Source organism: Macaca thibetana, chromosome 6 (assembly GCF_024542745.1).
Source record: "Macaca thibetana thibetana isolate TM-01 chromosome 6, ASM2454274v1, whole genome shotgun sequence".
In the NCBI taxonomy this organism is placed as follows: domain Eukaryota; kingdom Metazoa; phylum Chordata; class Mammalia; order Primates; family Cercopithecidae; genus Macaca; species Macaca thibetana.
The window spans coordinates 47541438-47568930 of record NC_065583.1 but is presented as its reverse complement, the minus strand read 5'-3'; the positions used below and the strand labels follow the sequence as shown (position 1 = coordinate 47568930).

Here is a 27493-nt window from a genome sequence, read left to right as displayed (position 1 = left end):
GGGTTGGGGGGTGGTGGTGAAGGGGGATGCCAAGCCAGGCCCAAGCTCGACTTCAGAACAGAGGAGAACTACCTCAGGAGTCTCCCGTTTCCACTTCCTCCTGCCTGGCCCTGCCTGGCTCTCTTCTGGACTCCTGCCTGGCAAACAAGAGGGCATGCTGGAGCACCTGAATGAGGAATTCCTAGCCATGGGCTAAGGAAATAGTTCAAAAGGGTGAGGAGCCCCTGTGGGACAGTGGACTGGAGTGGCCTGAGGAAGTCTTTGAGCAGTAAGAGCAATGCAGTGGCAGGAAGGACCACCTTTGCTGGGAGTGAGCCCTGTCACCAGGCATCCAGTAGAAGGCTGGACAGGCACTGGTGGGACAGAGATGACTCTCAGGGTAGCCCTGGGGTGTCTGGGATGGTGGGGGAGACAGAGGGGCAAAGGCAAAAAGCAGGAGTCTGGGGTTTGCTGATCAAGCAGTATGGACTGCTGGTGAAGCATCAACACATTTAAACATCCCAGCATGCTTTGAGCACTTACTGTGCACCCAGCTCTGTTTGGTACTCTGCCCTCAGAGGGTGAGGGCAAGATGAAGGTGTGCCATTGAGATGCTCAGGGCCTGGTGGGGACAATCACCCTAGGCCTGCCTCCTTCCATTGAGGGCTGGGCACAGTCACCATCAGGGGGAGCAGGGGAGGGGGCCTCCAGTCACCGGGTTTCCCATATACACGCCAGGCCCCAGGTAACCCCACCCTGTTGTCTAGGCAGCCTGGCCCTGAGACAGCCTTGTGCTGGGGCCCTGGAGTGGGACGTTCCACTGGGTGAGGGGGGACATGGGTGCCAGGCCATGTGCTGGACGGCTTCCCCTGGCTCCTACCACCAGGCACAAAGAGGGCTGGAGATTGAGGCTAAGAGGCAGTATGCATGAATGTGGGAGGGACTGGCCAGGCCCTTGATGCTCTGCCCTGGAGCCCTGGCCACCCCAGGACCTCCAGCTGCCAGTGAGTTCTCTGCCCATCCAGCACTTCTCCTGTGGTCTGACAGCAGACTTCTGTTTAGTGCATTTTTTCCCAGTTCCCAAGGAAGGCTGGTAGACAGAATGAGACCACAGCCTGCCAGGCAACACCCCGTAACACTGCCCATCACATGCATATATACTAGGCCAGTAGCTGTAGACTGGTCTGGATTCTCTTGGAGGTTTCCTAGGCCCAGCCTGAGCTGTGCTCAGGTGGCAAAGCTGGACCTGAGCCAGGCCCAGCATGGCCAAGGAGGGTCAGCTCTGGCCTGCCCGCTCCTGGCAGGAGGGCTCTCCATGGCTTCCGGGCCAAACCTCCTGTGGGTAGTTTCTCGGTAAACCACCCACTCGCAGGGGAAGGGGAGTTTACTGAGAAACTTGCCATGGAGCCATGCTCTCACTACCTTGGATCAGAGCCCCAACTCTGGGCAGAGCAGAGACTCTGGGACTGTCTTCCAAGAGCTGGCACCATGGACCCCTGGCTCAGCTCCTTAGACTTCCGTGCCTATTCTGCTAGCCAGGCGTTTGGTCCATCCCAAGGGTCAAAGAGCCAGAGCCAAGGCTGGATGGCAAGGCCTCCTCTGAAGCAGGAGCTTAGACTCGAAAGCCCCCCATACTCCAGGCATTTGTGCCCTAAGGTGGTGAATGGTGGAATGCTTTCTGGCAGGATCCAATGTTCCTGAAGGAGTACGCCCTGAGGCTCAGTCTCCGTGCCCTCAGCTGTCACGAGGCCTGGTCAGGGCTGATGCTGTCTGGCTGGCTGGTGCTATTCTAGGAACCTGTTAGGATAAAAACACTCCAGGGGTTTCCAGGAAACTTCCTACTTTAACAGGCCCTTGGCTCCTTCTCCCTGGAACTTTAGGACAGAGCAGAACTTTTGCATCTGTGACCAATGAGGTGAGTAGGACTGGTATTCTCATCTCCATTTTACAAGGAGAGAAAATGCAGCTCCAGAGAAGGGATGAGACTGGCCCAGGACCCTCTAGTAAAAGGTCAGTGAAAAGGTCAACAAGCCTAGAGCTGGGCTTCCCAACCTACCTCACATCATGGCACACTTTCAAAATTATCACTGGAGTAAATGAAGAAGGATGCTGGAGGCTAAAGCACCCATGGGAAGTCCCAGGCATTGTGAACAAGGAAGAGAGTAGAAGGTGCTGGGGTTACAGAGGCAGCAGGGGCCAGATCATGTAGAGCTTTATTTATTTGAGACAGCATCTCGCTCTGTCACCCAGGCTGGAGTGTAGTGGCACAATCACGGCTCACTGCAGCCTCGATCTCCAGGGCTCAAACGATCCTCCTGCTTCAGCCTTCTGAGTAGCTGGGGCTACAGGCATGTACCACCATGCCCAGGTTAGTTATTTTTATTTTATTTTCAGTAGAGACAGGGTCTTGCTATGTTGCTCAGGCTGGTCTTGAACTCCTGACCTAAAGCAATCCTCCTGCCTCAGCCTCCCAAAGTGCTGGAATTACAGGCATGAAGCCACGGTGCCCAGCCCACAGAGAACTTTGTAGGCTCCAGGTCAGGAGATACTGTGGGAAGCCACTGGAAGCTTCAGGCAGAACTGACACAATCTCATTCCTGTTGCTGCTGGATTGAGGACTGGCGGAGGGACAGGAGAGAAGCAGGGGTCTAGGGAGGGGGCTGCCGCAGTCATCCAGATGCAAAGTGATGGTGGCTTAGACTGGGTGGGGGACAAGGAAGAAGGAAGAAGTGCTGGGATTCTAGATACATTTAGAAGGTAGAGCATTAGGATTTGCTGACAAATTGGATATGGAGTATCAGAGAAGAAGAAGTCAAGGATGACTCCAAGGTCTTTAGTCTGAGCAGCTGAAAGGATGGAGTTGCCATTAACTGAGGAAGACAGGGAGGAGTGTTTGGGGCAGGAAGTCAGAGGTTCTGATCTGGATATGTTGAGTTTAGGGGGCATTTCAGACCACCAAGTAGAGCTGAGTAAGCATTTGGAAAGTAGAGTTCCCAGAAGTGGGGCTGGAGAAGAAATGTGGAGTCATCACATGAAGATGTTTAAAGCTGTAAACCCAGATGAGAGGAAGATGGGAGCCAGAAACAAGGTCAGGAAGGAGTGGTCCATGAAGCTGGAGGAATATCAGGCAGTGTGGCATTCTGCAAGCCAAGTGAAGAAACTCTTTCAAGGAAGTGGGAGAAACCATTGTGTCTGATGCTGCAGAGAGGTCGCGTAAAATGAAGACTAAGAACTGACCATTGAGTTCAGGATTGTGGAAGTCACTGGGACTTTGACAAGAGTCATCTGGTGGAGGGATGGGGCAAGAGACTGGCTGGGTTGAAGGCAGAATGAGGGCTGAGAACTAGGGGCAGTGAATGGGGACAGGTCTGCTGAGGTTTCTGTAAAAGGGAGGAGGTGGTAGCTGGGGGAGGATTTAGAGATGGGAGAAATGGCAGCCTGTTTGTACCCTGATGGGAAAGATAGGGTTTACAAAATGCATGACACAGTCCCTGGCATGTGGCAGGTACCAGATGCCTGAAGGAGTTCACATGTGTTCACACACCCTGCAGCTGCCCCAGCCTCTCCTCTTCCTTGCTAGCCATCTATAGGGACATCCGCCCCTGTCTGCCTGAGGAAAGGAGGAAACCTGGGAAGCCCTGTTATGTAAGGCTCCTCCTGGTGGGCAGATGGATGAGCAGGGCCCTGACAGGTGGCAGTGTCAGCACCTTCCCCAAGACCTGAAGGGAAGGGTGAAGCCTGTAGCCCGGAGGCAGGAATGTGAGGAAAGATGCCAGCAACAGGGGTGTTGCTGGCAGGTGTGGGAGCCTGTGCCCAGCTGGGAGCTTCATTCCTTGGCTACAGTGGGGCTCATACCCAGCCTTCCATCTAGGCTTGCCCTGGGCTTCTAATAACCAAGTGCCAAGGGACTGTGCCAGGCCCCCTCACCATGAGCCACCCTTCTCCAGGCCTGGTAATAAAGGGGCCATGAACCCTATTCACTACTAGGAGAGATGCCTGAAGCTCTTAAGGAGTCTGGCTAAATTCACCCAGTCAGGAATTGCACCCACAGAGTGGGGAGGAAACCAGGCCACAGCCCCTTATTACTGACTTGCCCCAAAGACGTCTCGTTTCCTCTGTGCCAGGGGTCAGTGATCACTCATCCATGCTCCCAGCCAACAGCAGCCCTGCAGATGGGCTTTTCAAAGTGGGAAGTTGAGCCTTGGTTGCAGAAGATGTCTCCAGGGCCCTGACCCGTGCAGATGTACACTGAGAATACTGTAGAGCTGGGCCTTGGCCCCGGCAGCGACTCCCTGCAGCCAGGTCTCCCTGGGGAGCCCCTCCTTCCAGTCTGCTGACTGAGTCATCTCTTGATAGAGCAATGCAACTAGTGTTAAGAGTCTTGGCCAGGCGCAGTGGCTCACGCCTGTAATCCCAGCACTTTGGGAGACCGAGGCGGGTGGATCACTTGAGGTCAGGAGTTTGAGACCAGCCTGGCCAATGTAGCGAAACCCCATCTCTACTAAAAATACAAAAATTAGCTGGGCATGGTGGTGGGTGCCTGTAATCCCAGCTATTCGGGAGGCTGAGGCAGGAGAATCGCTTAAACCCCCAGGAGGCGGAGGTTGCAGTGAGCTGAGATCGTGCCACTGTACTCCAGCCTGGGCCACAGAGCGAGACTCTGTCTCAAAAAAAAAAAAAAAAAAAAAAAGAGAAAAGAAAAGAGTCCTGCGGTGCTGAGGAAGCAGGAAGTATGGGGGCTGGGCAAGGTTGGCCCTGGAGGAAGCCAGGCCCCATCTCCCCTGAGTTAGGGGATTGAAGAGGGCCCTTCCCTGTGTCAGAAAATCCTGTTAGGCCTGAGCTAAGACAAATGGTCAGACTCAGAATCCCCAGACTGGGGCTAGAGGAGGAGGAAAAGAAAGCTCCAGGCTGTGCTGGGGTAGGCCTGGGTCCTCAGGCCATGCCCTGCTTTAGAGGGCTGGAGGCTGTAAGCAACCCCCAGACAAGCCAAACCTGAGATGAGGAGGCCAATAAGGGTTTTCTGGACAGAGGAGATGCACCTCCAGGAACTGAGTGCCCAGAAAGACCAAGAGGCTTTCTAGGGGGTGGGACTGCTTGGGCAAAGTCTTAGGGGCTAGTGGGCAGGGGCACTGGACATGGTGACTTGAGTGGTATCCCCTTCCCTGAGGCTTGTGGTTTTGGCCACCACTACTTTTCTTTGACAGCTGGGCTTTCTGCACACCCTCACCCCAGTGCCTTCCCACCCTCAGGACTCTCCACACTCACCCACTCTCCTTCTCATTTTTCAGCACAAGGCCAATCAGCCCCCCCATGGTGTCCCCCAACTCTCTCTCTACGACCATTTCAACAGCCCACACCCCACCCCTGCACCTGCGGACATCAGCCAGAAGCAAGGTACAAGCCTGGGATGGGGAGGGGCCCAGTGAAACCAGAGCCTAAGGGCCAAGACCCCGGCTTCTGAGATCAGGTAGCTGGGTCCATTTTATAACTGGAGAACCTGGGGCTGTGCAAACTAAGGGCCCAAAGAAAATTCCAGAAAGGTGGACTGGGGGTATGAGGGCACCAGAAGACTGGAAAAGGGGGTGCTAGGTCAAACTGTGAAGGCTTCAGGTTGAGCTACAAGCCTAAATCTCATGGGTGACCTCGCTGCCAGTATTGCAGCATTGCTGAGAACTGTAAAACTGTAGCCTTTCCTCCCCTCAGTGAGAAAATGGAAAGTGGTGGTTGTGACGGCTGATTCACCTCAGCCTCAGGCAAAGTCATTCTGAAATCCCTCATTGTCAGCTGTGGGAAACCTGCTGACTCAACCCTGGGGGGCAGGTGGAGCCTTGGCTCCCCAGGCTGGGTTCCCCTAGACCAGGGGCCTGCCTCCTGCCCAGAAAGCCAGGCTGGCGTCCCCCAAGCAGAGATGCCCCAATGCCTCCATGCCTGAGTGACTTCAGCTCTGCCTACTGGCCCCCTAACGTCTTAGGCAAGTCACCCCAGCCCTCTGCCCTGGGTTCCCTTGTCTGTCAAAGGGGCACTATTATCACACTGGGATCCTCCTGAATAAACCAGTTTATGTCCGGTCCTCTAGCAAAGCTGGTGGGATCTTAAGGCCCCTGTAGGAGGCTCTAGGTTGCAGTAACTGCTGATGTGGCCTGCCGGGTCAGGCTAGCCCACTCACTCAGCCTCTCTCCTCTGCAGTTCACAGGCCTCTGCAGACCCCTGACCTCTCTGGCTTCTACTCCCTGACCTCAGGCAGCATGGGGCAGCTCCCCCACACTGTGAGCTGGTGAGTGGGGGTCCAATGGGAAAGGGGCACCGTGTGCTGGTCAGACCAAGACCTGCCTGCCCTTCCATTTCCTCCTCCATCCCTCTTGGCTGGCCACCCTGCTGCCAGCTCTGTTTAGATGCCAGAGGCTGGCCAGCAACTCTGTCCTAACCTGGCTCCGAGCTAGGGGTCTTCATGTACCCCTGGCCTGCATTCCCCAGGTAGCCTGACATACTCCCTTTGGGGAGGCAGGAGAGCTGCTCCCTGGTCCCAGCCCTGTCTCCCTCAGTGTCCAAGAAGTCCCCTTGGATGGGAGAACTCTGGGCTGCTAAGGGACCTCCAGGGCCATATGCATATATGAAGAAGAAAGGTGGGCCCGAGCAGGGCGGGGACAGCATGAGTGGCCACCAGAGAGGCTGCTGCTTCTCAGCTCACTGTCCTCAGTGCCTACTGCTTTTGGTCCTTTCCTTGGCTGGGCTGGTTGAGGGGCAGTGTCCCTCCCTGTGGTGCCTGCTTGAGCCCAAGCCTCTGACCAGCCTGCTTGGAGAGTCTTAAGGCTGGGCCAGGAAAAGAAAGCCTGGCCTCCTCAGCCAGTAGGCCTGACTATGGGCCAAAGGGCCTGTCCTCAGCTGGAGCTGGGCCTTGGCAGGCTACTTGGCCCTTTACTCATCAACGATAGTGTGAGCTGTGCAGGTCTATAGCCTATTTCAGAGAGCTGGACTGCGGCAGTCACCCAACAGCAGGAACACTTGACTTCCCAGGGAGATCATGCAGGCCAGAGGCCCAACCTGCGGCCCACTTGCCCTTTACCCATAGTCAGCACCCTCCTCTGTTCCAGATTCTCCTTGGACAATCCATTCTGAATACAAATCAAGACTACTCCCATGAATACCCCTAGGATCAAGGTGTAGCAAGATGCTCAAGAGCCCAGCCTTACAGGACTAGACCAGAGTTCCGTGGATGCAAATCTTTAGGCCAGCCTTTCCAAAACATCCCCTAGGCCAGCAGTGCTAAAGTCTAAGAGACTTGAGTAGATTTTACCTACCAAGGCTGTAAGGAGGCGACTTTAGGCAGCCCTGTGCTCTCGCTTCCACCCGGTAGCACTTGGCTGTGAGGAAAGAAGTGGGGGTATTTTCGCCGTCTTTCCACTGAGCCCTACTGTGTGCCAGGCAGGGTTCTGGGCACCAGGGAAGTTGGCACTGCTGAAGCTGACTGATCCTTAGGTCCCTGCCCTCTCAGAACTCAGTCTACCTAGTGGGCAACCCAGGCAAAAAACCAGACAGTTATAGGGCACTCTTGGTAGTGCTCTGGTTAGGGACTGTAGGAGCCCAGAGGGGTACCTCATCCAGCTTGGAATCTCAGGGATTTCAGGAGAAAGGGTCACTTAGCCATGGAAGACCTGAAGGATGACCAGGAGTTGAAGCAGGCAAAGTGGTGCAAAACAATCCAGTGTTAACAGTGGCTGCAATGGCCCCAGGACAGGTATCAGCCCTATACTGTCAAAGAAACAGAAGCAGGCTGGAGGGGCCCAGGAGCCTGCTAAGCTGGGCCCCAGAAGAAGGATACCGTTTCCATTCCTCAAGCACCCATACAAGTTCACAGAGGGAAACAGGTGCAGCACAAGCTGCCCTCTGGTGGCAGATGCTTGAAATTCCAGCAGAGGCCCATCTGTCTCACAGGATGGGTCAAGGCCTGCCTAGCAAGGTAGGGAAGTCCTTCCCTGTGTCTGGCCAGCAGCCAGACTGCTAACAGCTGTCTCTCCCAACCACAGGCCCAGCCCTCCTCTCTACCCCTTGTCCCCTTCCTGCGGATATAGACAGCACTTCCCTGCCCCCACTGCAGCCCCTGGCGCCCCCTACCCCAGGTGAGTCCCCTACACTGCAGCCAGGCTCCTGCTTCCTGTTGCCCAGGCTTCAATGCCCATACAAGGCCATGCCCGGGCCAGTGCTTGCCCTGTGTTAGTCGTTTGTCCATCTGTCCGTCTGTCATTTTGCAGCCCCCTGCTGTCCTGTGCCTGAGAATGAAGCTAGTACAAGTGCCAAGGGGCCTCAGCCCGGGCCACACCATGCAGCAGAGCCCCAGAGGCCAGGACAGTACATGCATACGTGGCTCACCCCTTGTGCAGATGTGTGTGCACTCACCTCTGTTCATCCCTACTTAGGACTCTCCTGGGAATCCCCTGAGCTCTGCCCCAAGCTGAGACAGCACCTTTTACATAAGTCCCCAACCTCTGACCCTTAGGGGCTGCTGGCTCAGGGATAACACCTGTGCAAGCAGTAAGGGGCAGAATGGTCTCCACAGAACAGCAAGAAAGTGAAGTGGGAGGTGTGTGTACATGGATCCCTTCACTTAGGTCGCTCCCTCAGTGACAGACTCAGTGCCAGATATGCAATGGCAGGGGATTCCACAGACATTTCTAGCCCACTGGAGCTCACAGCCCAGTATAGCAAGTGTAGACATGGCACCAGCAGCTTAATGGGCCAGCTGAGTGATGGGGAAGCAGGCCTGATGGGTCAGGGAGAGCTTCATGGAAAGAGTAATACATTTTTTGCAAGAGGAAGACAAGGGAACAGCCATTATTGGGGCTGACTAGGAGTGGAGAGGGACAGGAAGCAGAGGGGAAGAGAAGGGGCTAGAAACAGCAGCAGGATGCTCATGCAGGGCTGTGCAGGCCCTTGGGAGCAGCCTGGGTTCTCTTGTGTGGATGCTGGGGGAATTTCAGCAGGAGCAGGTCAGGAACATTCAGGTGTTTTTAATGGTCACTCTGGCTATTGGGTGGAGAGAGGCCTGGAAGGGTCAAGCAGGAGAGGGATGAGGCCTCACAGGGCAGCCACAGGCTCCTGAGGCTGGGTTGGTGGGGGAAGGACGTGAGAAGGGGATAGATTCAAAAGCTACTTGGGACCTATGTAGTAACCACCTGAATGGCAATCTATGTAGATTTTTACAGTGTGTCTGTGTAGTGTGCTGGGAGCAGGTATTTGTATTTATCTCTGTGTACTTATGTCTAGGCCAGTAGGGGTAGAGTATCTGTTCACCTGTGTTCTCCAGTCATGTACTATGCAGGGGCCTCCGTGTGTGTCCAAAGGTCTGGCCCATAATTCTTGGCTCAGTGTTAACTTTCTTCCTGCCTCCAGGTTCACCCACCCGTCCTTGATGCTAGGTTCTAGTGTACCTGGTCACCCAGCAGCCATCCCCCACCCGGCCATTGTGCCCCCCTCAGGGAAGCAGGAGCTTCAGTCCTTCGACCGCAACCTGTGAGTGAAAAGACAATGATGGCAGGGGGTGTCGTCAGTCAGGATACACATGCCTCCCCATCAGGCCTGAGGACTGCCACCAGCTCACTGGCCAAGCTGTTTGTGCCTCTGGCTACATGTTTATGATCCTCAGAAGTAGGAGGGGGTGGGTGGGATGGGGAACAAGGATTTTTCTGAGCCAACAGAGGAGGGGCTCAGAAGTCCTTAACACATGCTTTTCCCACTTGGCTGTAGTATCCCTATAAGGAACAGTTACTTAGCTGTCTGCTCACCCATTTGGGGGCAGCTAGAAAAGATTCCACTTAGAAAACTCTGGTATCATACACTTATGCACACACTAGGCCCACACTAGAGGAGGAGGCTGCCATTAGGTGGGCACTCAGGGGGCTCCTCAGCAATCTGGATTTGTGCTCCTCAGGAAGACACAAGCAGAGTCCAAGGCAGAGAAGGAGGCCAAGAAGCCAACCATCAAGAAGCCCCTCAATGCCTTCATGCTGTACATGAAGGAGATGAGAGCCAAGGTCATCGCAGAGTGCACACTTAAGGAGAGTGCTGCCATCAACCAGATCCTGGGCCGCAGGGTAAGACCATGGGCAGGTGGGCTGGCAGGGATGCTCCCTGACCCTCTTCAGCCTGGTGCAGCCTGCTTACTCCCTGATGCACCCCACCTGTCCCCCTTCCCTGTTGCAGTGGCATGCGCTGTCGCGAGAAGAGCAGGCCAAGTACTATGAGCTGGCCCGCAAGGAGAGGCAGCTGCACATGCAGCTATACCCAGGCTGGTCAGCGCGGGACAACTATGTGAGTGGCCAGTGACACACAGCAGGGGTGGGCAGGGGACCCTTCCAGATACCATGCCCCAGGCCACAATCTCAGCAAGGAACGCAGAACTACTGTCCTGAAGGCACTGATGAGGAAGGGCATGGAGGGTCTAAGGCCTCCCATGGCTGCCTCAGAAGAGGACAAGCCCACATCCTCTTCTCCACTCCAGAATATGCTCACACATGGGCTGTTAGCCAACATTTGATTGGGCCACATGGGCAGAAGGGGAGAAAAGGGTCTGGAAGTCACCTCACCTCCCTCCATTCAAATTGGAGACCAGAATGGGGTACGGGAAGAGCTTCTAAATGCACTCCATAGCAGCCTAGCAAGAACAGCAATCGAGAAACACCAGCATCCCCAAGGTAGGAGGGGCCTGTATGCCCAGAATCCCAGAGGTACCAGTGCTAGGCAGCAGGCTGTGGGTATCCCAGTGTCTGCCTCCCAGATCTGAGCATCCCTCCTTTTGTTCCCTGCAGGGGAAGAAGAAGAGGCGGTCGAGGGAAAAGCACCAAGAATCCACCACAGGTGAGACCTTCCCTCAGCAGTAGTGGAGGCTCCTCTCCATGTCCCCATTTTAAGAGCAGCCCTCCTCTGACCCAAAGGGAGGAGCACGGTACCCAGCCAGGAGCCTTCAGGGCCTGGGGCCTATGAAAATAAGACCTGCATCTCACAAGTCAAATTCCCATGCAAGAAACAGCTATATTATACTAAGTCCCAGGGAAACTCAGCAGAACTGGCTTCTGCTGGGTAGAATTGGGTAGACGGTGTATTCCTCTGCCTTGCACCCATGACCTTTGCTAGCTCCACTCACCAGAGAAACTAGCAAGGAACTGACTATGGTTTGATGCTTAGCCCAAACAATGTCCTGGCTAGTTCTGCTGAGATTGGGAGAGGCTGAGCTAGGCCCCATGACTAGGCCCAGTAATCACACAGCCTACTGGCTGGAGCCTGGCAATTTATCACCCCTACTTCAACATTTTTCATGGCAGTGCAAAGTGCTCTATGTAGAGAAGCCCACACTCTGCTGCAGGCCTCCTTCCTGTGGGTGAATTCCTGCCCCTCTGGTAACTTAGACTCTACATCCCTGACCTTCTCAGATGTGCTGTCCCCATACAGGGAAGCTGGAGGCTAGGACTGGGATAGAGCAGGGCAGAGTTCCTAGCCCTTTTTCCAAGGTAAAGAATGGGCCCTTCCTTCCATCTGCAAGTGAACAGGCATAAGGTATAGCCTTCAGCCTTATCTCTTGAAGGAATGTAGGTCAAGAATGAAGAAAAACTGGATAAAATGGGTAGGGGGTTGGGGAGGAGGTGGGTGGCCCTAGGGCAGAAGAGGCTGGATCTCCATGGTCTTCCTTGGGCTCCTCTGCAGCCTCCATGCTGCAAGGGCCCCATAAGCCACAGAGATAAGCCAGACTGACAGGACTCCCTCCCTCCCATTCTTCCCACTGCCTCTACTGTGTAGCTGGGTGCCCACTTTTCCTGATATCTTGGCTCTGGGCTCTTGGGCTCCCACTGGGGCTGGCTGTGCCATGGAGAGGCCCACTCTGCCTATGGGGGCTGTAGGGTGTCTATAACTGGCTAACACTGATGTCACTCTTCTTTCTGGGCCCTGCTCTGCCCCGCTGCCTGCTCGCCCTCTGCCCTGCTCTGCCCCTCTGGCATGGCTGTGAGCAGACCCTGGCTCGCCTAAGAAATGCCGTGCTCGCTTTGGCCTCAACCAGCAGACGGATTGGTGTGGTCCGTGCAGGTGGGTTTGTCCCCACCATCGTTCTCCCTTTGCTTTAAGCTGCTTCCCTGACTCTGCACAATTTCCACTGGGCCTGCAGCCCCCTCCTTTGGCCCCTCAGCCCACTAGCAGACTCAGCAGACTGGGGAGCCCAGGCCTCCTGAGAATAGTAGTAAATACTGAACACAGTGTGTGGAGAAGAAGGCTTGGGTCTAAGTGCAGGAGGAGTGGAAAGAAAGACAGAATGTTCCAGAAAGGAAGGACAGACTCAAGAAGGTAGCTCTGATGCCAGCGGGCCTAGCAGGTCCTCAGCAAACAGACAGCTCAAACACCACTAAGGGGGCCTGGAGCCCATTCTCCCAGGCCTCAAAGTCATGGCCTATCGGCTCCCTCACTTCCTCTTCAAGATGGGATCCCTGCCTGTACCATCCTGAGCCCTTAATCTGAAAAAACAAGGTGACGACACAGAACCATCTGGTTGCCAGGCAACCATGTGACTTGCTATCTTGTACCTACTGAGACCAAAGGGCTGAAGAGGCTGGGGGAGAGAAGCCAGGGTACCCTGGGCTGTCTGAGGGAAAGGGCCCACGTGTTTCACCATACAACAGAGACATACTTGTGGTTGTGACAAAGTTTACCCAACAAGTGGTTAAAGTTTCCTCAGTTTCAGGCCAGGCCTGGCAGGGCTAATACGGAGGGTACTCCAGGCAGTAAGGCCAGTGGCTCTAAGGAACACTTATCCAGCCCCTCAGTGTATCCACCACACTCCCTGTCTAAGGGTAAGGAGGAGTGGAGTTTGGAGTGTGTCTGTGTACCCACATATATATGCACAGTGGGAAATAACCCTGTCTTCAGAGGAAGTTCTATTCCATTCATTCCATCAGAGACAAACTGGCCCAGAGAACTCAAGGATGGTAATGGACAAGAAGAGTCACTGTCCATGTCTTCTGTTTAGCCCAACCTGAGGACTGGGATGGCTGGGCAAGGAAGCCATAGGCATTACGGCCCCTTGCCTTGGTGCAGATCTGAGTCCCACAAACACACCTGGAGAAGCTCAAAGGCTGGGACTGGGAGATGACTCCCTTGGAAGACAGGTGACAGCCCACAGGCCTAGTGACAGAAGGCCCCTGTGCCACCTTGTGGCTGTTCTGGGAACTGAACCTGTCCTAGGTCTGGGCCAGGCCAAGCAGAGTGGTAGTCTGAGGACACTGACTTACCACCCAAGTCACGGGAAGAGAGGACAAGAAATCAGCCAGGCCTGTGCAAAGGCAGCACTTTTTGGTTGTGGTGTATGACTATGAATTCACCCTCTGTTTACAGATAACTCTCTTCACTATTCCTAGGAGGAAAAAGAAATGCATTCGGTACTTACCCGGAGAAGGCCGCTGCCCCAGCCCCGTTCCTTCCGATGACAGTGCTCTAGGCTGCCCTGGGTCCCCAGCTCCCCAGGACTCACCCTCTTACCATCTGCTGCCCCGCTTCCCCACAGAACTGCTTGCTAGCCCTGCGGAGCCGGCACCTACATCCCCAGGTCTCTCCACTGCTCTCAGCCTCCCAACCCCAGGGCCCCCACAGGCCCCCCGCAGCACCCTGCAGAGTACACAGGTACAGCAACAGGAATCTCAGAGACAGGCAGCCTAGCAGGCACAGGACACCTGGCCTCCCTCCAGGAGCCTACCCCCTGAGAGAAAGCAACAGAGACCCAGATTGCATGAAAACCAGCCAGGGGTCCTGTTAACTCCGTCTCAGGGTTCAGACCCTGAAGATTCCAGAGGCTGCAAAATTTCCACCTGAACCTGAGGCCATCGATTCAAACTGCTCCAAGTGGTGGGAATCAGATCTGTGTTGTTGTCATCTAATTAAGGGAATCCCTTGTACCTGTGGCTGCCTGCATCTATTCTTTGTACCATCTGTCTTGCCAGCCAGAAGCCTCTGCCTCTCTAGCTTTTCTGCTCTAGGTTAGAGATGGGCTGAACTGAGCCTAGCTACCTTCTCTATCCATCTCCCCCATCCCCCACTGCCACACCCTCCCCATTCATGGACCAAGAATGACCTGGTTTGTCAAACAGCCACAAAGCTCAAGATGACAACTCTTTTAAGGAAATGGAGAAGCTCTGTTTATAAAACAAAACCAGCTGCTACTCATAAGTTGGACCAGAGGAAGCCTCTTACCATGTTCTCAGGAGCTTGCAAGAAGCAGGGAGGGGAATGGAATAGGTTGTTTAGGCCTATCAACCTAAGCAACAGAAATAACCTGACACTACCTTATCAGGCAAGTTGGGGAGCGGGGGTGTATCTAGCTCTATTTCAAATTATTTGGAAGTGTTTCCTGAGAAACTCACTGGCCTAAGAAGCTCTGATACCAAGGCCCCAGGCTTGTCACTAGCAGCGCAGTCAACAGTTCAAAGAAGTCATGGCCCAAATCCAGTGTGCACCTCTCCCCACTCACAGAGCCTTTTTCACAGTTCCATTTCCAGTTTATCTATGGCAGTCCAGCCAGCTCCTGGGCAGCTGTGAGATGGCAAACCCAAAACCTCACGACAGCCAGAGCCTGTTTTCCAGCATTCAGTCCAGACCAGCTCCAGTTTCCCCATGGGGCTGTGGGACAGAGGACCATTACAACTAGATCAAGGAGCCCAGAAAACCTCCAGTAGTCCAAACAGGTTTTCACCATAGCCTACTTTAACCCATTTTTGAGCCAAGCTTCAACCCTGAGCCTTGAAAAACAAGTCTTTTTTTAATTTAATTTTTGTTTTTTGCCTCCTTCTCATCGTACGTAGCCTGAATCCAAAGAAAAAGGGCTGCCTGGCCGGGTGCGGTGGCTCACGCCTGTAATCCCAGCACTTTGGCAGGCTGAGACAGGTGGATCACCTGAGGTCAGTAGTTTGAGACTAGCCTGGCCAACATGGTGAAACCCTGTACCTACTAAAAATACAAAAATTAGCCGGATGTGGTGGTGTGCATGTGTAATCCCAGCTACTCGAGAGGCTGAGGTGGGAGAATTGCTTCAATCCGGGAGGTGGAGGTTACAGTGAGCCAAGATGGCGCTACTGCACTCCAGCCTGGGTAACAGGGAGAGTGTGTCTCAAAAAACAAAAAAAAGAGGGCTGTCCATGTACTCACACACCCCTCAAAAAAAGCCTTTAGTTCCTACTTTAGCCACTGGTTTCTCAGAATCCAAAGATCACATATTCTAGTGTAACACTGCAAGAAGTCTTGAGAAAAAGATTATTGTAGTGTTCAAAATATTTTTGCATTGTTAATACATCATCATAGAAAAACTTTTTTAAACATGAGAATAAAGATACTTTTTACTGGATTTGTTTTTCAAAGCCTGACCCTGAGGAATAAGTTGTTTCAGTAACAGAGCACAAATATTATTTCCTTTTCTTCTCCACAGTTAGGAAACTTGGAGTTTTTTCCCTATGGTGCATATGTTCCCAAACCTCCAGCCTGCAGAAACCAGGGATTACACTTGTCATCTCCCCTAAAGGGGTGTGGGCCCTGCCTGCCTCACCCCTGAGAGCTAGGCCTATACTCCTAGGCTTTGCTCTCTTAGCCCCCAATCCCCCCAGTGATGCAGACCCCACAATGATGCAGGCCAGCCTGCTCCCCAGTGCTCATATAAAATAGATCAGTTGGTAACTGCTGTCCATAAAGGCTGAAAAGAGAATCCAACCTGAAGGCCGGGCGCGGTGGCTCAAGCCTGTAATCCCAGCACTTTGGGAGGCCGAGACTGGCGGATCACGAGGTCAGGAGATCGAGACCATCCTGGCTAACACGGAGAAACCCCGTCTCTACTAAAAATAGAAATAAAAAAACTAGCCGGGCGTGGTGGCGGGCGCCTGTAGTCCCAGCTACTCGGGAGGCTGAGGCAGGAGAATGGTGTGAACCCGGGAGGCGGAGCTTGCAGTGAGCTGAGATTCGGTCACTGCACTCCAGCCTGGGCGACAGAGCGAGACTCCGTCTCAAGGGAAAAAAAAAAAAAAAGAGAATCCAACCTGAAATGACCCAGCTAGGCTCCATTTGACCACACATGACCACTAGGCTCCATTTTCCTCTGAGGGCAGAGAGAAAAGAAAACATTCCACAAGTGCATATCCTATTTCAAGGAAAACAAGAGCAAACAGGAGTCTTTTATAACCTATTAGCACCACAGAATCCTAAAGAAGGATTTTTTAATAGCACCCTCTAAGACACAAAGTATTTTTCATATTTTCACACAAGCCTTTCAGTTTGATAAATCTATAACCCACTTTTAAAAAAGTCATACACACTGTTGGTGGACACGAGAGCCACCATATCCACTTTATTTTTACATTATTTGTATACATTTAGGGGGTACAAGTGCAGCTGTGTTACATGGATATATTGTGTAGCGGTGAGGTCTGGGCTTTTAGTGTGCCCCCCACCCAGAGAGTGTACTGTGCACGTAAGTAGTGTACGTTGTACTCAACAGGATTTCATACCTCATCCCCTTTCATCTCCCACCTTTTGAAGTCGGCAGTGTCTATTATTCCATTCCGTATCCATATACCATGTGTACTCACTGTGTAGCTCCCTACAACTCACTTTTTACATGACAGTTTCCACCAAGCACACTACTGTCTTCCAGAGACTCATCATGAATGTAAAAGGTGTCATGAAGGCACCTCAATGAGTCAGTCAACAAGTAGATGATGAATGTCAGGCAAGAGGTATTTCACATGGGACAGCCAGTGGGCCACCATCATGCATTGTCATTGTCATTCCACTGAGTTCTATTTTTTGGATTTTGTATTTAAAGATACTTATAAACAAAGTCATCTTTCAGAGCAGTGTCTATTTAAAGTAGGCCACTGGAAGTTGTAACCGCAGACTTGCTGCTTTTGCTTCTTTCTGAGAGAGTGCTAGAGGACACTAGCCATTCTCTGGACATCTGTCCCATTTTAAATAATTCTGTTCTGGCTACTGGCCTAGTTGTTTTTTTTTTTTTTTAAAAAACAAAAACAAAAAACCTACATTCTAACCAGGGCTTATGCAAATGCAAGACCAGGTTGCTGCATCTGATTTGGTGTCTCACTTAGAGTACACAGGGTACATGAACAATGCAGTCTTTGTGTATTGGCGGGGAAGCCTTTGGCAACTCTGTTTAAATCAGATCAGCTTTTTTTTTTTTCTTTTCAGTCTGACTTCATAAACTCAGATCCTCCCAAATCACCCTGGTGCATTCCTATGAGGCCAGAGGGTGACTTGAGATTGCAACCTCAAGTTCAACTTCTAATACCACACCAGGCCCCCTTCACTGCCAGCTGAGAACCAACCCTGTTTCCTGAGACACTGTAAGACAAGATACCTTAGCCTCCCTTCAACATTTCCAGACAACTAGCAGACCTGCAACTTGGGTGAAAGATGTTCGTCCCTCCTTTGGTACAGCTGCTCCCCATTTTGTGCTCAGTGGATATGGTGAGGGTTCAGCCCAGCAAGCAGACAAAAAGCTTATGTCTCCCAACCTGAAGGTGTCTACTTTAACAGAACCCCATGGCTGGACTCTCTTCTGACATGTAATTATCTTTTGAATGGCTCCTGTGGTCTCCCGTTCCTTCTGGCTGTGGACCCCCAACAGCTGGCTCAGAAGCACTGCTCCCTAGCTTTGTTCAGCGTACAGTAAGCCTGGCCAGGAAGGCCACAAGTAAAGGGAAGCACAATAGTTCTTTATATCCCGTTCCAGAGAGGAAGAAAGGGAATCAGTTTCTGCATCTGCTTCTCAGAAAACAGCACAAAAGGGGCAAGGGTAACAAGGCCATGTTAAACAACTACTTAGGACTGTATGTCAAAGTAGAAGAATTTAAGACCCAAATCTAGTTAATTGTATAAAAAGGCTAAGTTGGCTTTTCTTCGATGTTAGAAAGGCTGCTTTAAGTGTGACTCTCAGATCTCTTCAGAGCTTTTTTTTAAGCTCTTCAGGGCTTTAAGAGTTCACCAAGGGTTTTTGAAACAGCTGCCCACCCAAGCAGACCCTGGTTGTGTCAACTCCCCCAATCCCAACTTACTGTGATAACCTTGTTCCAAATCTCAAATCACCCTGTGGGCATCTTTCAAATTCAGTCTCCTGAGCTCTTCTCTAATGGTTTGGAGCTACTAACAAACCATTACTGGCAGTGAGCATCTGAATATACTCAAACAGCAGGGAGTTTGAAAACAGGGAACACAGATGGTGGGGATGTTCTCATACAGTCCCCTAGAATAAAAGCCTAGCTCAGGCCAGGAAGGATTTTCAAGCTCTTAAAGATAGCATGGGATTAGGCATGTTAATTGGAAAGGGAAAACTTACGTCCTGGGGGTGGAACTATCCTATCACAAGCAGTCCTCACAAGGTAGGTCACTATTGGTAAGGGATGTTTCACTTGTGAAGACAAGATAGCAGCTGTGAATTATGTGGGAGATAGCCCAGGCCAACACTTCTTTCATATTCACCAGGGGCTTTGGACCAAGTCTTCCTTTCTCATTCAAGTGTTCTCATTCTTTTATCTGAAGCCTTGTTCTTTCGGGCATGTGCAATGTCAGGAAGCAGGGTGGGGGGCTTGGGGAGGGAAGAGAAAAAGCCAGGTTCCACTCACCAAAAAAGAAAAAAGCCACTCTGGAAACCCTGCTTAAGTACTTCAGGATACAGAGTACAGCTTCTCTATTTTCCCACCCCTTTCCGTAAGCTTCCTGGAACAGAAAAGTCTGCAAACCAATTGAAGAAGGCAAAGAATTAGAGGTTGTGAAATGGTATACTCAGGAAAGAACAAATACGAATTTTCACCAAATAGGTGGGAGGTATTCAAAGTGAGAGCACTTTAATGAAATAAGCTGATCCTCAGTGTGCAATAAGAGGCTGCTGTACAGCAGGTTGAAAATTTAAAGTTAAGACATATCAGAAGGTCTGAATATACTTAAATACTTCCAGAAAATTTAAAGTTGAGAGATATCAGAGGTCACAAGAACTAGATGTGGAAGCAGACACTGTTGTGAGCAACTACATTCCTCCCATAGAATGCTGCTCAATACTGGCACACAGACCAGAGGTAGCCAGCAGTACACAAGACTGCAAGGCAACAAGTACATTATCAGTGAATTAGCCATCTATCACTTAAACCATGTTCCGCATTGGAAGTGTGTCAAGCAAGAGCACCTTTGACAATACTTTTCTGCCACCACCAATGATCATCTCCACTGACACATACTTCATCTTGATATGCACAGCCAGTTCTCTTACTCATTCTCTTTGACCATTGGAGGTAGTGATTTTTAACAACAGTAAACAAGAAAAAGTCATCAGGACTCTAACTGTAAAACCCCCAACATTCAAAAGACTAGTTTAGTTCAAGAGCAAAAAAAAAAAAAAAAAAAAAAAAAATTAGAATTTAGCTCACACACTCAAAATTGCCCTGCCTAATGTGGGTCTGATGAATAAATGCTGATAAAATACTACCGAGTGTCAGCAAAGTACTATCACTAATCCTGCCCTAATTTCTCTTTACAGTCTATATTCTCAGGGAAATGTACCAACACTCAACCTTCTGCTGTTAGTTCCTAACTGAGCACTGCTTTTTCCTCACTTTGGCATCTCTCCACCCCCAAACAAATCCAACTTGATTCTTAAAACCAAGTTAGTTTCACTTTACAGAACCTTTCCTAGCAACTTTCAGCTCTGTAGCCCCTCATTGGCTCATTAATCTTGTTCTGTCCAGAAACACTTTTTTTTTGAGACGGAGTCTCGGTCTATCGCCAGGCTGGAGTGAAGTCAGTGGCGCAATCTCGGCTCACTGCAACCTCCGCCTCCCAGGTTCAAGCGGTTCTCCTGCCTCAGCCTCCCGAGTAGCTCGAACTACAGGTGTGTGCCACCACGCCCAGCTAATTTTTGTATTTTTAGTAGAGATGGGGTTTCACCATGTTGGCCAGGCTGGTCTCAATCTCTTGACCTCGTGATCCGCCCTCCTCAGCCTCTGAAAATGTTGGGATTACAAGCGTGAGCCACCGAGCCTGGCCCAGGAACATTTTTATTAGAGTTATCCACTCCCTCCCAGCAGTATTTATGCCTTGTCGCCTGAACTGCACCAAAAGCTCCCAGCTCCCAAGAGGGAAACCATGTCTAATGCTTCCTATCAAGGAGAAGCCAGGAGCTACACTTTAAGGATTCAGCCATTTTGTAAGCTTTCCCTTTGCTTGCAGTCTTATTCTTGACTTCTTCCTAGCTTAAAAAGTTATACACTGGTTTCAAATCCAGATAATTAAAGATTAACTTTTCAAATCCTCAACTTTGTAGGGAGAATATTTACTTGGTTGAGTCTTTCCTACCAGAATGTACACTGAGCTTTAGAAAAGGAAAAATTGGTGGGTGCTGTGGCTCACATCTATAATCCTAGCACTTTGGGAGGCTGAGGCAGGAGGATCTCGAGCCCAGGAATTAGAAAACAGCCTGGGCAACATGGGGAGACCTCATCTCTCTAAAAACACTTTAAGCCGGGCGCGGTGGCTCACGCCTGTAATCCCAGCACTTTGGGAGGCCGAGGCGGGCGGATTACGAGGTCAGGAGATGGAGACCATCCATGCTAACACGGTGAAACTCCATCTCTACTAAAAATACAAAAAATTAGCCGGGCGCGGTGGCGGGCGCCTGTAGTCCCAGCTGCTCCGGAGGCTGAGGCAGGAGAATGGCGTGAACCCAAGAGGCGGAGCTTGCAGTGAGCCGAGATCGCGCCACCGCACTCCAGCCTGGGCGACAGAGCAAGACTCCATCTCAAAAAAAAAAAAACCCGTTTAAAAATACCAAAACTAGCAAGGCATGGTAGTGCACACATGTAGTCCTAGCTATTCAGGAGGCTGAGGCAGGAGGACTGTTGCAGCCCAAGAGTTCGAGGCTGCAGTGAGCTGTGATCACACCACTGCACTCCAGCCTGGGCGGCAGAGGTGAGACCTTGTGTCTTAGAAGAATCAAAAAGCTCTTCAGGCTACTCTGGGCACACTGCCTATGGGGTAGTCCTGCTCTGCAAGGAACAGTTTAAAAAAATCTTCAAAAGGTAATGGTGGCAAGCAAAAGTTAAGCTTGTAAAGGGTGCTTAGAGAAAGAGGTCTGCTGCTCTCTCAATTATCTCTTTTCTGGTGGAAACCACTTCATATTCCCAAACTGCCTTATTAACAGCCTAGGCAAATTAATTTAAACAAAATTTATATTGGGATCAGAACACAGCCCATAGGATTGGCCAATTTTTAAGTAAACTGAAAGATCATGTGATTTGGAATATCTGCCTGCCCTAAGTCAGATGCCCACAGTGACTCACTGTTACTATCCTCCCTCCCCAGCTAGTTTTAAGCTCAGCATTACTATGATGTCATGTTACAGGGCTGCAGTTACCTGTCCAACCAAGTCACAATACAGCTCTTGCTTAATTCCAGCAGCTGGTGTATTCTGACAGCTGTAGAGTAAAAAGTCACAGCTATAATCCCACATAGGGAGCTACAGGATGATTTTGTGAATCTTTGAGAAAACATAAGAACTGTAAAGCAGTATCTATTTTGTATATCAAGAATAGATTAAGGCAAGCTAACACATGGCACTTCAAAAGAGGAACTTGCTTCTGCAACTTAAGAATTATTAGGGCTGTGTGCGGTGATTCACGCCTGTAATCCCAGCACTTTGGGAGGCTAAGGCGGGCAGATCACAAGGTCAGGAGTTTGAGACCAGCCTGGCCAATATGGTAAAACTCCATCTCTAATAAAAATACAAAAAAATTAGCCAGGCATGTTGGCATGTGCTTGTAATCCCAGCTACTCGGGAGTCTGAGGCAGGAGAATCACTTGAACCCGGGAGGCGGAGGTTTGCAGTGAGCTGAGATTGCACCACTGCAGTCCAGCCTAGGCGACAGAGTGAGACTGTCTCAAAAAAAAAAAAAAAAAAAAAAAAAAAAAAAATTTGAGGGGGCACATCTTTATGACAATGTTAAGGAGAAAGTAATAAGCTAACATTCAGGAAGGTTTTGGTTTACTTTTAGATCACAAGTGACATAATCAATGAAAAGGTGAGAAGCCAAAGGACTGTGATGGAGTCCTTGAAAGGACTTCATCATTAAAAGCAGCACACTGCAGAAAGCAGCACGCATTTTGTTTACAGAGGAAACTGAAAAATATTCTTCAATTACCCAAATCTGCCAAATACCTTCTTTCTCTCATTCTCTTTCCTGGTGAAATAAAGGGCATTTCCTAATTAATCCCTAAGGTTACTTTATCAAGAAGGGTTTTCTTTCCTTTACTACTATAACAGTAATTAGAGAAAGTCTTCATAATTCATCAGTAACCACTCTCCAAACCAAGGCTATTACCAGCTATTACGAAGCTCTCCCCTCTCATGAATTAAAACTGCTCTTCTTGTTTTCATTATACCCTGTACCTGCATTTCACAAGGACCTTTCGCTTATGTTACCTATATTGAAATTCATGGAGTAGTGCTACTAAATACAAGTTAAATCCTGCTGTCAAGTGACTTCCAATTAAGTCTTGGAACTAATATAAAACAGACTGCACTAGATCTATAAAACCATAGTACCTACTATTTCCAACTTGCCCAAGGCCATGCAGACGCTAAAATGCCAGCCTCAAGGTATGACTTAATGCCACAGTATTAGTTTAGAAGAATGGTTGAGAAGAGAGTAGCCAGACGTGAGTGGAGTTTTGAAGATTGAGGTTTGGCTGCTGTGATAATGAGAAAGGACCACTCACTCCAGGTGAGAGCCTAGAAAAGTTCTAGTAGATATATTAAAGGAATAGTGGGCATACAGCAGGGAACAGGAAAAAGGTACGAAAAGAATACTGCAACCAGACTGAAAAGGGCTTCTTAATACCATGTCTATGATTTATTTGGGTCCATAATGGTCACAAATGGACTATTTTCTCTTGGATCTCTATTAATGTAAAAATTTAAGATTACCAGGATTTTCTGTTGTTTGTTTAGGGACTACAGAAAGTCAAGAAGGAAACAAAAATTTAAATTACTACTATATTGTCTGTCCATCCAATCTTTCTGAAAGATCCCAGTATCCTTTAAATATGGATAGTGACATTATTTACTTATATAATTCTGACAACTCCTGAGTATTATACAGATCAAGTGGTAATACTAACAAGCTCCAGTTTCTTAGAAGGTGATACTTCCTTTACAAGTTAAACATGGCATATAGCAGTAATCCTGGACCTTCAGTGAAGATTTGTTATAATACTGCTAGGATACTTTTGGTTTGTTTTTGAGACAAGGTCTTACTCTACCGCCTAGGCTGGAGTGCAGTGGTGCAATGCCAGCTCACTGTAGCCTCGACCTCTCAGGCTCAAGCAATCTTCCCACCTCAGCCTCCCAAGTAGTTGGGATCACAGGCATGCACCAAATGACTGCTTTTTATTTATTTATTTATTCTGGAGAGACAGGGACTTCCTGTGTTGCCCAGGCTGGTCTCGAACTCCTGGGCTCAAATGATCCTCCTGCCTTGTCCTCCCAAAATGTTTAGATTACAGGCATAAGCCACCATGCCCAACTGCTAAGGATACTTGAGGTGGATAAGGTTTTTGCAGAAGTTGATCTTATAGCAGGAATTGGTAGATGAGACAATTCAGCTAGGACTGTACACTGCTACCTTTCCCACTAAAACCAGGACAAAGAGAAAACAAGCTTATCTCCTAAGAATAACGGGAACCAGGAATCCAAAAGTAGTTACAGGGGTTGGCAAATATTTTCTGTAAAATGCCAGATAGTAAAATATGTTACTTTTTGGTCAAATACAGTTTCTGTTTGTTTGTGTGTGTGTGTGTGTGTGTATGTGTGTGTGTATTTTAAACAACCCTTTACAATGCAAAAACCATTTTTAGCTCAAAGACTACAAAAACAGGCTATGGGCCTGATTTGACCCACACACGTTATAGTTTCCTATCTCTGGTACAGACAACAAATTGGAATTAAGTGAGACAACATATGGGACTTAGGTGAATCTGGGACAAATGAAAGGTGAGATGAAGGCAAACTACTGTCAAGGGATGATCTGAGCCTCAACAATTCAGTGAATGTGAAGAGAAAACAAGATTACATATGAATATAGATGTCAACTGGAAAAGGAAGGAGAAAAAAAGGGAGCACAAGGAAGAAAAAAAAATCAAAATTTGTGAGCCATCTCAAGCCATAAAAAAACTTCATTCTATTGTAGGAGAGAAGCTGGAAACAATGACAGAGTAATGTGTTAAGAATTAAAGTACGGCCGGGCGCGGTGGCTCAAGCCTGTAATCCCAGCACTTTGGGAGGCCGAGATGGGCGGATCACGAGGTCAGGAGATCGAGACCATCCTGGCTAACATGTGAAACCCCCATCTCTACTAAAAATACAAAAACTAGCCGGGCGAGGTGGCGGGCACCTGTAGTCCCAGCTACTCGGGAGGCTGAGGCAGGAGAATGGCGGGAACCCGGGAGGCGGAGCTTGCAGTGAACTGAGATCGTGCCACTGCACTCCAGCCTGGGCGACAGAGCGAGACTCCGTCTCAAAAAAAAAAAAAAAAATTAAAGTACTAGCTCCAGTTAGGCATATAAATGACAATTAGAAGGGACAGAAGTTATGGTTATGTCAGCAGCCTCCAGTGAGCTAGGATATGAACTCTTTTCAAGCTAAACAAATATATATACACTTTCAACCCATTTAAGTGAAGAGACACATTTAAGTCCACAAAAGCAAACTTAACTACCTACTATACAACTTACTTTTTATTGAAAGTATCTTGCATTCATGATGGATGCTTTCTGGGTTTTACCACATATTTTAATGATAAAAGTTAAATTATTTTTTACATGCAAGTAGTGTGAATAATTTTCCCCACGTGGGAACACTGATTATAAAAAGATGACATCCCACATGGGTTAAGTGTCTTTTTTAATTGAAAAGCTAACAAACTGTCCAGTTACATTTCTCCCAAAAACCCACAAACTAGGTAGTAACTGAGTCTCTAGGCAATATATTTAAAACTAAGAGGATTAAAAATAAAATTAAAGAAAAAGAAAACAAGTCCTCAGATGCAATGAAGGGAGCCCTGCTACATACAGGCTAATCAATACAGTGGTACTCCTTGACTGCAGGAGGCTGGAAGACATCCTAGTAATTCCACTCAGAACATTTACCTCAAGAAGCCTTTTTCTAGTTTCCAACTCATGAATAAAGAGAATATTTTGTTAATCCTATTCCAAAAAACTTTTTTGCAACTTGTTTTATTTACAATGCCAACTTTCAAAAGGTCACTAAAGTTAACTGGACAATAAACTAGGCAGAAATTGCTTTACAAAAAAGAGGGAAAGCCCAAAATGCCACTTACAGAGAACCCACAGTTCAGTTTTATTCAGAGCAAAGAAAAAAGAAACTTTCGATCATACTAGAAGAAACTCAGCCATAGGTTTGGAATCTATACTCAAACTACACATGCAATGAGGACAATATTCTGCTAATACAATTGACTTGCTGCTGCATTTGTCTACTGTTTGTCTAATATTAACAATTATAAACAGAGCAGTGCAACTAGTATTTGGAACAATCCTTACAGTGTTATAGTGTCAGGCACAACATTTCACTTCTCTTCACACCACTGGTTCTCTTTGCGTACCTAAAAGAGATGAATATAAGGAAGTACCTTAACTTGAGTAGTCTTTCCTAAGACTTAAAATACTACCTACTGATTCATCAATAGCCAGTGAGTTGAGTCAGAACTGAGAACCCATGGAAAATTAGAATAACATCAGATTAAGACTATATTTCCGGATTTCCTTTTTTTGCCTCCCACGGTTTTTATTCTGCCCTGCTGAAATTATGAACAAAGCAAAGGCAATGGGCAATTTACTAAAGTTGACAGAGCAAATTCAGTTAATTCAGTCACATAATTTCAGTTTGTAGTCATGTCAACAAAATCATTCTGATCTATTATTTCATTTCCTCCCCTCATTAAGTTACTCTAAAATACCCTAGCATACACTTCTCTATAGGGCTTGCTTTTCTGAAGTCAGATATGTATGGTCTATACAGAAAGTTGCAGGTGCCAAAACTGGTAACTGTTAATACAGTAACAAGAGCTCTTCTCATTGAAAACTAATTGTTCTTATGCTTAAAATGCAGTATCACCTAAGTGTTCAGATTCATAAAGACAGACCAGTAAGAATATGTTTAAGACACATAAAGTACATATTATCCCTGAAGTATCAAGACTACTTGATACAGTCACCTCTTTTCCTGGCATGTTATAGGCGTTAGTCCCTTTTTAAGAGCATGTGATCAAAGACAAAACTTTGTGCTACCTACCTGGGCTTCCTCCTCTTCAGTAAAGTCATTTTTGATATTGAAGGTCTTGCGAATCTCCTCAGGAGTCTTCCCCTTGATCATATTGGCAACAGTCTTGCATGTAACATCAAGCAAACCTTTGATGTCTAAGTAGTTTGCAGCCTGTAAAGAGACAGTTGTTTTCCTTAAAGTATACTTGATGTTTTAAACTAAATCCAAAGTTAATGATTGACATTCCATATCTAATAAAGCTTAAAATGCTAATTTTAAATTAAAGGGAGAATAAATCACTCTTAAGTTCTTCTGTGAAAGACTTTTATGTGACCTTCTTTGTTACACCTCTATAATGTTGCATCCCTATGCTTCCTTAACCAAACTATACTAGCTCAAATGTTAACAGCCACTACTGTTGTGTATGTGTGTACACATGCACACAAATACCACATCAGGTCTTGGCAAAAATATTTGTCCACACTTAAAGAGTTCAAAAATAAGCAGTTAAAGCACTACACTTTATTGATCTCTTTTTAAAAAACAGGTTTTGGTTTCATTGACTTTATTGTTTACCTGTTTTCTATTTCATTGATTTCTGCCCTTTAATATTCTCATTTTTCTGTTTACTTTAATTTCATCCTTTACTAGTTTAAGGTGGAAGCTTAGATCACCGATCTGAAACTTTTTTCCTTTCTAATAATATAGGTATATCATTCCATCAGTTTCCTTCTAAGTAATTCTTTAGCTGCATCTCACAGATTTTTCATGTGTTTTATTTCCATTCAGCTCAAAATACTTTCTATTTCTTCTTTGACCCGTAGCTTACCTGCAAATGTGTTAGTTTAAAAGTAGTTGCAGATTTTTCCAGATATCTTTCTGTTTGTGATTTCTAATTCCATTGCAGTCAGAAGACAAACTTTGTATGACTTGAATCCTTTTACAATAGATTTTTTTTTTTTGAGACACCATCTCACTCTGTCACCCAGGCTGGAATTCAGTGGCATGATCTCGGCTTACTGCAACCTGCACCTCCCAGGTTCAGCCGATTCTCTTGCCTCAGTCTCCCAAGTAGGTGGGATTACAGGTGCGTGTCTCCACACCCAGCTAATTTATTTATTTATTTTTGAGACGGGTCTCTCGCTCTGTCACTGGAGGGCG

At 48.6% G+C, this 27493-nt stretch overlaps 4 protein-coding genes across 13 annotated transcripts in view; 2 read left to right on the top strand and 2 right to left on the bottom strand.

Annotated features, from left to right (window-relative positions):
* TCF7 (transcription factor 7) overlaps positions 1 to 20821 on the top strand; it is a 38659-nt gene extending 17838 nt beyond the window's left edge. For 2 of the 9 annotated variants that reach the window (XM_050792815.1, XM_050792822.1), the window contains 8 exons: positions 5268 to 5373; positions 6166 to 6253; positions 8004 to 8096; positions 9367 to 9486; positions 9905 to 10067; positions 10177 to 10284; positions 10782 to 10830; positions 11979 to 20821. In XM_050792815.1, coding sequence (XP_050648772.1) covers positions 5268 to 5373; positions 6166 to 6253; positions 8004 to 8096; positions 9367 to 9486; positions 9905 to 10067; positions 10177 to 10284; positions 10782 to 10830; positions 11979 to 12310 — 1059 coding nt within the window. In that variant the 3' untranslated portion in view covers positions 12311 to 20821. The remainder of the gene's footprint in view (positions 1 to 5267; positions 5374 to 6165; positions 6254 to 8003; positions 8097 to 9366; positions 9487 to 9904; positions 10068 to 10176; positions 10285 to 10781; positions 10831 to 11978) is intronic. The other 7 variants (XM_050792816.1, XM_050792824.1, XM_050792818.1 and 4 more) reach the window with 6 other exon arrangements.
* VDAC1 (voltage dependent anion channel 1) overlaps positions 1 to 27493 on the bottom strand; it is a 394265-nt gene that overhangs the window by 161857 nt on the left and 204915 nt on the right. The gene's annotated exons all lie outside the window — the stretch shown is intronic.
* UBE2B (ubiquitin conjugating enzyme E2 B) overlaps positions 21967 to 27493 on the top strand; it is a 262616-nt gene continuing 257089 nt past the window's right edge. The window contains exon 1 of the mRNA XM_050792894.1: positions 21967 to 21976. The gene's annotated coding sequence lies outside the window, so the exon portion shown is untranslated. The remainder of the gene's footprint in view (positions 21977 to 27493) is intronic.
* The window catches only part of SKP1 (S-phase kinase associated protein 1), a 105881-nt gene continuing 103766 nt past the window's right edge, over positions 25379 to 27493 (bottom strand). For both annotated transcript variants that reach the window (XM_050792881.1, XM_050792882.1), the window contains 2 exons: positions 26363 to 26503; positions 25379 to 25673 (listed from right to left, as the gene is read on the bottom strand). In XM_050792881.1, coding sequence (XP_050648838.1) covers positions 25638 to 25673; positions 26363 to 26503 — 177 coding nt within the window. In that variant the 3' untranslated portion in view covers positions 25379 to 25637. The remainder of the gene's footprint in view (positions 25674 to 26362; positions 26504 to 27493) is intronic.